Source organism: Athene noctua, chromosome 1 (genome assembly GCF_965140245.1).
Source record: "Athene noctua chromosome 1, bAthNoc1.hap1.1, whole genome shotgun sequence".
Classification (NCBI taxonomy): Eukaryota; Metazoa; Chordata; class Aves; order Strigiformes; family Strigidae; genus Athene; species Athene noctua.
In genome coordinates this window covers 177503332-177516564 of record NC_134037.1, presented here as the reverse complement: position 1 = coordinate 177516564, position 13233 = coordinate 177503332, and the positions used below count along the sequence as shown (strand labels likewise).

The 13233-nt window shown below is 39.1% G+C and overlaps 1 protein-coding gene across 1 annotated transcript in view; it reads left to right on the top strand.

Annotated features, from left to right (window-relative positions):
• The window catches only part of PHEX (phosphate regulating endopeptidase X-linked), a 107439-nt gene that overhangs the window by 81644 nt on the left and 12562 nt on the right, over positions 1-13233 (top strand). The window contains exon 16 of the mRNA XM_074929758.1: positions 10403-10457. Coding sequence (XP_074785859.1) covers positions 10403-10457 — 55 coding nt within the window. The remainder of the gene's footprint in view (positions 1-10402; positions 10458-13233) is intronic.

Sequence of the window (13233 nt, the reverse complement as noted above, 5' to 3'; positions counted from 1 at the left end):
TGTGGCAACTGTCAAATCTTTTTTTTCTGTTGCATTTAAGGTGATGAAATAATTTGGTATGAGGTGAATCCCTTTACATTCTAGACGGTCCTCGGAGATTAGGGGGGCTAGGGGCAGCTGGAATTATCTCTTAGTAGGTATGCCAGTTAGGGCCGAAACTATAGGCCTGACCCGGATGCACGAACAGCCCATATGCTGTAGGTCTGGATGCATTCAAGAGAAGCACTCAGGTTCACGAATAGTACAGGGCCGTAACTATAGGTCTGACCCAGCTGCAGGAATGGCCCATATGCTGTAGGTCCAGTTGCATTCAAGAGAAGCAGTCAGATTCATGAATAGTATGGTCTATTTTTATGCAACATCTACAGATTCTTTAAGATTGTACAGACTGCATCGCAGGGTGGCTATATAGCACAACACAAAAGAAAAATGATTGCAATCACACACACTTAGTTCCCGGGTAAACACTCGGCGTAGCCGAGGGAAATCTTACCAAAAGGCAACTCTTCTGGGGGCGTGGAGAGAGCACAAACCCGTCAATCTGTCCCTCCAATTTGGTGTTGGATTATCGTCCCTCCAATGTGGGTATTAACTCAGGGTAGTATTTATCTTGTGTGAGTGGGTGGGACTGTAGTCAAGCCATTATCTTTTGAGTAACGATAAAGTACATTCCTTGGTGCGAGGGGAACAGCTGGTTTTTGTGGGAAAAAGAGGGAGGATGAGAAAGAAGGCCGGCTGGCTACCGTAAAATCATCCCTTGGAAGAAAGAGGTAGAGCAGGAGATAAATCTGTCCTTGAGAAAAGAGAAAGAATAGGACCACACAGCCTACACCTCACTTCACATTCCTCCTGGCACCATGGCAAACACAAATCACTGGACCTCCATCCTGTCCTGTATTCTGGGCACTCTATGTCAAGGAAATATGTGTTTTATAGATTTCTCATTGTTTAGCTTTTCTCACACTTCCAACACCTAACATTTTCAAAACAGAATCCAGAGGGATCTGCATAAAAAGTCATTCTAACCCCTATATGAAGGAAACAATATGAATGAATAAGAGAGAGTGAATATGATATAATGGGGAAGAGTCAATGTGACTTTTTTTTTTGCTTTTTCTTTTAGAAAAAAAAATCATGCTTTCTTAGTCTATTAGAGTTTTTTGAAATTCAGAAAGCAAGTAAGTATGCTTGATATGCTATGTTTATTTCCATAGAACACTTCTGATGAGATTCTTTCCCAGTGCTATTAACTGGAAGTTGTCATGGGACAAGAAAGAGGGTCCTTTCATAAATTAATGGCTGATTAGAGATAAGAAGAGTCAGTAGGAACAAATTACTTGCTTTCGGAATAGTTACAGGGTATGTTAGGACGATCTGTGCTGGTCACTATTTTAGCAGATGATCTGTAAAAGAGGGTGTTCTATTCTGTATGAAAGAACAGACAAACTCAGCCCAGGAGGCCAGGTCCCTCTGCTAGTGATTGCTAGAAGGTAGAACAATACACATCTACTACTGATTACTGCTGGAAATAAGAGAATGAACCAGATAGGCTCTTTCATTTGCTTGAGTGCCCCTGCTCTTCAGTGAGCAAACTGGATTTTAGTGTGTTCAAGGCCCATCTATTTTTGCTCTTGGTAAATGAGTTTACTAAGAAGGAGAATTTGAGAAATGAGAATTTTAAAATGCATAATAGAGATTGTTTCTGGAAAGCAGCTTCTACATTAACTGGAAAATACTTTGTGCCAAAGTTGATTCTGAAAATTAAGATCATTCAGTTTGGAAATGGAAATGTACTGTGTGATGTTATCAGCATAACCACAGCAACTCCAAACTTGATTAGTCACTAAAGGCTTAGTGGAAGAATTTAGAGAAAAAGCAACATCAGTGCCTCGAACCAACCATGGATTCTGAAAAGAAGCTATCATTAAATACCTGCAGAAGTGGAGGAGAAAATGGAGGTCCTGATCTTTTCTGAACTTTAAGAAGATGCTTTTTCTTTCTGTGCTCAGAGCACAGGGAGGTCTCTGACACACTCCTGTTGGAAGGATTGCAAATTCTTATGTCTCTGTAGTCTGTAACACTGATGTAAGCATTACACAAGAAATCACTGCAATCTCCATACAAGTCCATGCAATCTTCATACATGGGTAAGCTGTTAGTGTTTTTAACTTGACTACTCAATTACTTGAAAGAAATGGTCTTTTTTCACTAAAAGTGAAAATTAATAGAGAGTAGAAACTAGATTTAGAAAATTATTAGATTTGGAAGAATACAGCAAAACTTGCATATGCATTAGATGGTAACAAAATTTGCTATACTTTAGTGCAAACATCCTTATGTTTTCTGTTGCATCATTTCATTTGCGTTACTAAACTATTGATAACTTGAATGGCCAACAATTCTCTTAATATCTCCAATGGAGGAATATGGTAGATGTATCAAGGTAAGATGTGCTGCAAAAAAACAGTGTTAAAAATGTGATACATATAATTTATCTTATTATTGTACAAGTTTATTCCTGATGTTCTCTTTACATGAGTTCTATTTATTTATTTCCTCTTTTTCCATAATTCAAAGTGTCTTAGATTAATAATTATTAATGTTTATAATGGTTATTAATGCTTTTTCAAGCTTAGTTTGGATAATTTTTCAATTTCCTTTGCATTTGCTGGTCAATTTCCCCTCAATTAGAGGTACTTAACAGGGACAACAGGTATATGTCATTGCCTTTATATTCTAAAAAGCGTGTAAGTACTCTTCATATAATCTAAGCATCATGAATACTATCTTATTATTTATCATCACTGGAACACAAAAACCCTTTCCAAAAGGTTCTGTTTATTTTAATGAGCTCTAGAGCAGTCAACAAATCATAGACTCATAGGATGGTTTGTGTTGGAGGGGACCTTAAAGATCATCTAATTCCAACCCCCCTGCCATGGGCAGGGACACCTTCTAGTAGACCAGATTGCTCAAAGCCCCGTCCAGCCTGGCCTTGAACACTGCCAGGGAGGGGGCAGCCACAGCTTCTCTGGGCAACCTGTTCCTGTGTCACCACCTTCACAGTAAGGAGTTTCTTCCTTATATCTAATCTAAATCTTCTGTCTTTAAGTTTAAAGCCATTGCCCCTCATCCTATTACTACATGCCCTTGTAAAACATTCCTGTCCCCTTTATTTTAGGCCCCCTTTAGGTACTGTAAGGCTGCTATAGGGTCTCCCCAAAGCCGTCTTTTCTCTCAGCTGAACAACCCCAACTCTCTCAGCCTGTCTTTATAAGGGAGGTGCTCCATCCCTCTGATCATCTTCATGGCCTCCTCTGGACTCTTCTGACAGGTCCATGTCCTTCTTATGTTGAGGGCCCCAGAGCTGAATGGTGGGGTGTCACAAGAGTAGAGTAGAGGGGGACAATCACCTCCCTCAACCTGCTGGTCACACTGCTTTGGATGCAACCCAGGATACAGTTGGCTTTCTGGGCTTCAAGCATACATTACTGGGTCATGTTGAGCTTCTCATCAACCAACACCCTCAAGCCCTTCTCCTCAGGGCTGCTCTCAATCCACTCATCACCCAGCCTGTATTTATGCTGAAAATAGATACAAGTGGTACAATAGATACAAGTAATGATCGACGCATGCTAGCACGCTTCTATGTGAGAAAAGGTTTTTTTCATTACAGTGCTAAAATATTGGCCCTTGAATGTGTTAAGGATAGAAGGGAACTGCTCATTAGACATCTGGTGTATTTAACTTCTTTTCCAAGTGTAAATATGTATGCCACTAGAATATATCAAAAAAAGTAATGTTTGTGGATTGTGAACAGTAATAAAAGGGAAATTTACAGTGAACTGAGGCAAATATAACAACACATTCATGAGGTATAAGCTTGAATAGATGTATTCGATAATTAACTACTGTTGATATTATCTCTGTAAGTTTATACCCGTGCTCCTTCTAAGTAATTTGTGCTTGTAGTGTAGTTCTCTAAAGTCAAGAGGCCTCTTTAGAGAATGGCTTCATTACATGTTACAGGAAGAAGATATAATCTAAAACAGAATTTTAAAATTACATTCAAATTAGCATCCATAGAGAAAACCAGAGATGATAGCTCGTGTTAGCCAATAAGTATCATCTTTATAGAAAGCAGCATGCAGATATTGATGCTGGCAGTTTGCTGATGCTGAGTTGCAAGGGAGAACTCTTGTCTTGTGAGGAGCCAAAACTACACACAGTGGCAGCAAACTGCACACAGTGCTTTAACCAGGGGAGGACAGGGGGACTGCGCTTAGGGGCACTTTCTCTTCCCTTAAGAACTAGACTAATTGGAAGGCTATTGATGAAGTAGTTTCAAGTGCACCATTAGTTTCCAGGAGGTTAATGAACATAAGAGATTTAGACTGAACACTTTTTGAGACCTGTTATTAAGTAAGCTTTAAGTGTTCTTCTGTGAGCCCTCATTTTCAGTTTTCTCTATTTACTAATGACCAGTATTGTCTTTTATTTAATTACAGTCACAGGTGAGATAATGTATGATCCTTACATCCATTATTTCTTCTTCCTAAAATTCTTATCTATACAAGTATAAAATAGGAGAACATTTTCTTTGTTCTTTGGTTGCGTTTTTTTTGTGTTTTGTTTTGTTTTCTGGGGAATCTAGTGAGTTTGTTCCTTTAGAAAATAAAGATTAAAGTTTCATGTAAAAACAGGCATTTTCACAGGTTTCCTAGTCCCTTAGTAGACAGTTTTCCTTGGCCCCCACAAACCATCTCATGTTTCTCCCTGTGTTGCCCCACTGGGATTGGGAAATGCTGGGTTCTCTCTTTTTCATAGGCAGCAAAGAACCTCTTATCAGGTGAAGCAGAAACTGAGCCAAGAATTGAACCAGAGGTTGCTGAGTCCTATGATTTAAGTCTACCACTTCTCTTTATCTGTTAATGAATTTATTTAGTACTCCTTGGACAGTTAAGCTTTGTATTCATGCTTAACATGGAACAGTTACTGTGTCTTATACAATTTTTATTTTCTGTCCTCTTTGCATGCAGTATAAAACTTGAAATTAAGTGTAGGATTCAAGTGTGTGTAATGAGAGAGAATTTGACCCTAATCATCTACATATAGGTGCTCAAAGGTGTCTGGGATGCTCTACAGCATCCGATATATTTCTACATGTCTGTCATCTCAAAAGGCACTGGAAAGAGATTCAGTTGTTGAAATGGAAGTCTGTGGAACCATTTTAAACAAATGTATCCTGTCTTTGTACTGTTTTTAGGTAACTAACCAATACCTTAGTTGTCTTCATTTTTAATTCCTAATGTGAATTCAATATCCTTTGTTTATTGACCAGCAGTTAGTCTTCCGGTTGTACCTTATCCCCTTAAAACTCTCCATCTGAATTCAAGTGTATTCAAGTGACACTTGAAATACAAGTTAAAGCTTTTAAACATATCTGAGAATTTATAGTACAGCAATTGACAGAGTACCTTGTATATCACACAATTTAGCATAGCTGTCTCCCATATCCGTTATTTACATACTGGATTCACTAGCCTGCCAGAAGTTGCTTTAAACAAGCTAACTAATTATTGGAAATTGTAAATGCACTGACTTCGAATAAGACTTTGCTAGATCTTGTCCTACTCAGTTAAAAATATCATTCAATATAACTGAATAATGTAATTTGACTATAGAATTTGAAGTATTTAGATTTGAACTCCAAATTTGCTCATGATTTGGCCAGCCTTCCCATGTGTTTTTAGTATACTTCATCCATTAGTTTGCATCCTTTCAGTGAACTATCAGATGAAATGTGATTGGCTGTGTTTCCTCAGTGAAATAACTGAGCGTCAGGGCGTTCATCTGCAAAATGTGTATAATAATACCATGAAGGTATTACCTGGTAAATGGATTCATTAATGGCAGTAAAGCCCCTGTAAAATTGGACAAAAAGAAGTTTCAAATCTGAAATACATTCTAACAAGCTTTATAGGACCTTGCTGCAGAGAGGGGCTGAATAATGACATAATAGATAAAATGAAGCTAGAAACCTTCGGTTAAATTAAAAGTAGTCCTGTGCAGGTAAAGAGTGCTGTCAGAGCTTCAAGATCAGCATAAATTCAGAGTGAAATATTTGAAGTAAGCCAGATGTACTCCACTGCTTGAAATGCCCCTGCGTTCCAGAGCAGTAAGATAAGAGGAAAGTTCAGCAAAGGATTTCTGACCGAGGGTCCAGACACAGGAGTTAGGAAAGCCGAAGTCTACCTGGAGATGAATCTGGAAAGGGATATGAAGGGCAACAAGAAATGTTTCTGCAAGTGTAGCAGCAGCAGAAGAAAGTCTAGGGGAAAATGTGGTCCCACTGCTTAATGGGAGCAAGAGACCTGGTGATAAATGACACGGGAAAGCCCAAGGTACTCGATACCTTCATTGTCTCAGTCTTTACTAGTAAGACTGGCTTTCAGGAACCCCAGGACCTTGAGACGAGAGGGGAAGTCTGGAAGGAGACTTACCCTCAATGGAGGAGAATGTTAGGGAATATTTAAGCAGATTGGGCAGACCCAAGTCCATCGGGTCTGACAGGGTGCTGTCCAACAGCTCTGACAAGTGCTGAAGGAACTGGCTGATGTCATTGTGAGGACACTTGATTATCTTTGAAAAGTTGTGGTGTCTGAGGGAGGTTTCTGAGAACTGGAAGAAAGCAAATGTCACTGCTATCTTCGAGAAGGAAGATACAGGGAACTACAAGCTGGTCTGCCTCACATCAGTCCCTGTGTACATGATGGAGTAAATCCTGGAAACAGTTTTCTTGACCAGCCTTCTACAGTGAGATTACTAGCTTGGTGGATGAGGGGAGAGCCATGAATGTAATTCATCTTGACTTTAGCATGACTTCCAGCATTGTCTCCCCTAACACTCTCAAATACAAACTGATTAAGTAGTCTAGAGAAATGGATAGTCAGGTGGAGAGAAAACATTTTGAACTGCTGGGGCTTAAAGGTATGAAGTCCAGAACATCTGGACTGTTGCAGTTGGTTGCACAAAGTCCATCTGGAGGACAATCTAGCCTGACTGTCCCACCTTGCCACCTGTAAGATGCACGAATGCAGGGTATCAGTGCTGTCTGTAACAGCTCAAACTCAGCTATCCACAGACCTCCAGTGCTCTTGTGGTATGTGATACCAGTGCCTATCTCAGAATAATGCTGCAGTCCTATGACATTGCTCCAAACATAGGTAGGTTGTAAGAAGGTAGGCGAGTCAGAAGTCCAGGTCCTACATATGGCAGATAGGTTTGTGTGAGGTCTGTAGTAAGACAACACAATTTTCTTTCTGTGCACTGTTGGTGAGTAATGGCCTTGAGTGTGGGCTTCGAGCCTGCATTACAAAAAAGTGTACGGGGAGTCTTTCAGCCTGTATCCTTCTTCTGGGGCTGTGTAGAGGGAGAAAGCATGCAAAGATGCACTACAGGCTAAATTTATGGTGAAGTATCAGCTTAAAGTACTTTCCCAGTGCCTGTATCCATTCCTTAAGATGTGAAATCCTCTGAAGTCTGGCTGACTTACTCCTCCAGATCAGTCCTTTGCTTGCTTGAACTCCAGTGGCATATAAATAATCCCGTTAGTATTTATTGCTTCTATAGCCTACTATGAGTTCTCTGAGTTTTGTCATTAATTCCTTTAACATATAATATGCCAAGCAAGCATGAAACAGACTTCACAAGGGAGTTACCTAAATTGAGGAGTTCAAAACAACACAAAATAAGAAACTGTTAGGTGATCTATCTCATGTTATAATTTCAAGGAGATTCTAGATCTAGGACATTATTATCCCTGTTTCCTTCAAGGATGATCTGGTTGCTGCTTGCCTGAGGGAGACATTGCATACAGAGGGATGCCCTGTGTTGCCAACTCTGAATCTGTTCCTTTTAGGGCTGCAATCTAGTTGACAAGCACCCCTCCTCATTTAGTGCTACTAATCTCTGGAGAATAGGACACTCTTACTTTACTAGGTGCCCAAGGATCACTTTCAAAACTAGATACTTTTTTTCTTAAAAAAGAAAAAATATCCTATTGTGGGTAACACATTGCAGTTCCTTGAGTTCTTAAAAAGTGTGTATTACATTCTAGTAGCTTCTGACTCTGCTTTGGCCCGAAAATGCTTCCTAAGCTTCTTTTAGTGCAATCAAACTACAAAGGTGTTTCACACAGCTGCCCTGAAGTAGAAACCACTCCTTCAAGCAGTTCTATGCTCAGGCATGTCTTAACTAAAATGGACCCTGATTTTGAGTAAAATAATTATCAATCTGTTGTACGGATTCAGGATTGGATCTTCTTCCCCTTCATTCATGTGACGTTCAGTGAAGACTTTATCTCATGGCTTAACCCACATCTGACTGTGTTTCAGCAATGTCCTGTGAAGACACCTTTAGATTATATTTCTTAGATGGATGAGCCTAAGTGAAGGTTTGCACATAGTTTACTGTAAATAATGTATATTACCTCTATCTGGCACACAGACAAGTGCAAATTCACTACACAATCCTATACCTGGACAAAATAGTTACATTTCCTTACAAGAGCTTAATAGCTTCTTAGTGTGAGGTGCACAATATTGTGTGATTCCCAAACATGATTTGTGGGGTGACTGTGCTACCTTGGTTCATACCATCTTCAGTATGGGCTCATTTGTTTGTTTTGGTCACCATTCCTCTCATCTGCTGTTGGGGGAGAGGATCATCCAGGATTAGCAGACCCTAATGATTCCTTCATTAAATGGTCTCCTTGGCATGACCAAAAACCTTTCTTGAGGTTCAATATTTGGAAGGAACCAGGCAATGTAGTTCAGACTAGATTTCCAGCTCTTAACACCAGCTCTCAACTTAGTATAGTAACAAGCAATTTTAATCAGGTTGCATGACTGTACCATTATTGTTAGATGTTTAAAAACATACATAGTAAATACTCTTCTGTGTGTTCTGGGAGGCAAAGAGAGTTATATCAGGAAAGCTTTGTCCTTGATGTTGGTACAATTGTGTTCTGTAGCACTGGAAAAGCAAATGATAACATGCTTGAGACAACAAAACAGCATCTTGAGAAATAAGTTTGAAAAACACACTTTTTGTAAGCTAATTGCAAATAGGTAGTCAAGACAACCAGGGAGAAGCAGCTGAAAAAGGCAGATGGGCAGGCCAGGAGGACACACCACTTGCCACTTCATTTGACATGAATTACACTCAGCATATTGTCTTTAATGCCTTTGTAAGGAAAGGACAAAAATCTTGCCTGACAATTTATCTCAGATAAAGAAATCCATGTCCTGTCTGTCAACAAAAAACTGAATAGGGTTAGAATCCAGTGATTGTGGTTTTTGTTTTGAACTGAGTGGCCAGGTGATTTCTTGAAGAGATATCCATAAGCTGAAGCAGAGGTTTCTAGGAAAGCAAGCAAATGATCTGAGGAAACTGGTTCTTCCTTGATAAGTCGATGTCCCTGTGGGGTAACCTTCAAAGTAGGTGTATGCCTGTGCTTTATAGTTGGGAATTCCTGACATGATACAGCAAATTCCACATCTGGGCCTGGTAGGATGATGCTTTTCACCAGCAATCAAAAACTTTGACCATGGGTGTCTGTTTTATTCAGCAGTTCTTTGGGCTGTTAAACTGTTACCATGCTCAGCTCCACTGTCTACAGAATCCTGGCACTGAAATGTCATCCAGGAATTAGAAATAGACCTGTGACTTTGAATTTGAGGAGCAATTTTGGTTCCTATGTACAACATCACTAGATCGTTACTTACAAGAGTGTCTCTACTGACAGGTTTTTGGTGACTTGTTAGCCTACCAGAAGCAGCCAGGTAATTCCTGTAGCTAGACTGATTTTATAGCCTTAATAATTTACAGGTCTTCTTTACTGAAGTGCCTAAGTTCTTTGATTTTCATAGACTATATAGAACTAGGCTTACATTTCATCACTTTCATATGTCTCTTGCTGCACTGAAGCCTCACTAAGCTAACATCTTCTCAATTTTTGTTGCATTTTACTTATATATTGTCTATTGGTCTGTCAAAACATCTGAGGGCAATCTTGTAAGTAATTTTCTTCACAGGAAACACTAGGTGTTTTTTCACAGCTACACATGCACTTGCACACACAGACCTGTGTGTAGCCGTGGAACAAAATAAAGTTCTTGCAGAGCAGCATCTTGTTGCCATTGTGATCCTGAAGGAGAGGGGACTGCTGCTTCTCAGGGATCCTCTCTACTGCCTTCTGTAACTACCACCTGAGGGAAAGCTCCTCTAGCAAAACCTTCTGAACCTAAACAAAAAAAGTAATGAAATCCAAGCTCTCTTCGGGCTGTTATTCAGCTGTACTGAACTAGGGACCTCACTATTACTGGTTTTGCTATTGCAGGATTCCCAGCAGGAGAACTGCAAAAGCCTTTCTTTTGGGGAAGAGAGTATCCTAGGTAAGTATTGCACCAGGGAATCTCATACACCTGGAAATGAGGAATGACAGGGAAATACACATAGGCAAAGAAGAGGGAATGGAGAAGATGGCCACGCCGCTGAAGATGACCAACAGATAGTGCACAGGAATACTGTGTTGTCCTTCTGTAGGGACAGCTTGGCCCTTGGGTTGTGTGGTCTTCCCTGCTGTGTCCTGCTTTTACTATTGAAAAAACAGACTTTGAAAACTGCTGCTTTCTGCAATAACTTTTCTCACCCTTGGGAGCTGTATGTGTTGCTGTTGTCTTAAACTGATGATTGATTTCTCACAGGAATTGCTAATTAAGTGCACCCAAGTGGAAGTGTTTCAATGCTACAGCATGCAGATGTAGCAGTGTGCACATGGCAGGTATTAAAAGGAATTGTAAATCAGGTAACTAACCCTTCCTGAACAGAAGTGAATACCCTGAGAAGCCATTTATTATCAGTTTATTGTTCACTTTCTACTTATACCTAAGATTAACAGTGGGCCTTCACCTGTGCTTGTTGAGGTGCCTGAGATTATCTGCATGTATAAGATTGCCTGAGCAGGCCCATGTGCTACTGTAGCTGAGGAAGAGTAATTAATTATAGGTCACACATATTTAATATTGAGAAATCACTGCTTTCGTGCAGTTCAATAACTTTCTATTTTAGGGCAGGATAAGATCATGAAAAGTTTCTGATGGCAGTTTCTGAAAGTTATTTTACAGTTATATATAAAGCCAGTTACTGGTGAAACATATCCTTAATAAATTTTGTTAAAAAAAAACCCCACAACTTTTCAAAGATCTTAGATTTGCCATCTTCAAATCTGGAAGTGTCCTTGTAAACAGGAAATTTGCCAGTATATGTAGAGACACATTCAATTTAGGAACATATGAATTTGCATTCAAAGAGAATTCTTATGAGCCAGGTGACTTTCTAAGTGGTAATTGGGGATAGAAGAAAGTCCTTTCTTGTTAAGTTGAAATTATTTTCTGCTGTGGTTATTGCAGACCTGTTTCAGGCTTTGCTTTCTGAAGAGATTTCTCTGTACCTTGACCTTCTGCCATAGCGATAAAATTGTGATTCTTTCAAAGAATTATACTTTGCTCATTTCTCTTCTTTAAAGGTTACCTTAGCTTAAATTGGTTTTGCTTGAGTAAGTATCAAAATGAAATTTAGTAAACAAATGTAGCTGTTTTATATCAGACAACAGATTGCTTTTGTCCTTGAAATATTCTGGAACTGTTTTCTGTCTGCTTAAAAGAAACAGTACATGGCACTGGAAGAGAAGAATCATCAAAATGTCATCAGCACTTGCTGGAAAACTGATTTAGCAAATATTTAACATTTAGTGGCATTTTAGTGTCCAGTTCCAGCATGACAACTATAAAACAGTTGCATCTATTTGCATAAAGGAAAGCTACGTTACCACTTTACATCTCAGTACATGAAATAAAAAACCAATTCAAATGCCGTCATTCATACTTATGAGTCTTCAGTGCCAGATATATTAAAATAGAGCCTTCAAATGAGTTGGTAGCTTCCTTACAGTCCTCTGAACCTCCCCAGTCCCAGAAAATTCCCCTTTAATGAGGCACCTGTATGACTTCACCTAATCCCCTCCATCTCTGTCCAGCTGTGCCCCAGAAGGGAAGAGCATGAACAAAATGTTGTTTTGGCGGAAATGTTTTTGAGCTGGAAAAAAATACTGAAGGCAGTTCACAGAAGCAAAGGCCAAAATTCATACCCAACTTCACCCCACCTTTTGGAGATGAGGAAAACCCTAGGAGTGGTTGGTCACCAGCCTGTTCTTTGTCCCTGCCACTCATGGTGACCAAAAACCTTAGAGGAAAAATAATATGTATTTAGTAATAGGGTTTATTCATTTTTCTTGACCTCTTTACATGTTTTGTGCCATGTTTTTCATGCAAAAGATCCTGTATAACCAGTTTACTTCAGATGCGGAAAACAAGTCTAATATAGTACATTTAGTATGGGTAATTATCACTGTGTGCTATACAAGTTTACAAATTTGTCGCACAAAAGAATGACATTTCCATTGCTGAAATGTATAATTTTAACCAGCATTTTTTAGTGAAGGTTTGCAGTAGTACTTGGAGAAAAAAAAAAAAACCAACCAACAACAGTAGGGATGATTTTATCACATGCAAATTAACTTTTGGGAAAGAAAAAATCGAAGTGAAGAATTGTCATGGGAGCAGGAGGAATTAAATGATACAATACTTTTTGGGCATTACTGAGATAAGCAATTAGTGTGCTATGGATCATTAGGTCCAGTAATAACATGTTACTTCAAAACCCTCTGCCTTTCTCCCATTTCAATACCATATTAGAAATACTATAAGCTATTTTGAAGTATGGCATCTCAATAACTGAAATAATTAAAACCACAAAGAACAACTTAACAAATGAAAGATGCATTTAGTAGATCAGCTTCCCTCCATAACATCCACTACATTTGATATAAAAAAGCCCTGAATGTTTTCCTCTTTCATCCCTGTTTTTCCCATATGCATGTTTATTTGCATATAACAAGGAAAATATAATTAATTGTCAATCAGAAATACATTTTTTTTTTTCCTATTCTGTTTCTCCAGTGCATTAGATCTGACTGGAGATCATATTCCTGGGCAGGTGCAAGCAAATTGTATGACCTCTCTTTTGACCACTGAAGGGAGGTCTGGTTAATGCTTTACAAACTAGAGTCAGTCATTTGCAAGTCTGTTTATTGCACACCAGTGAAGAATG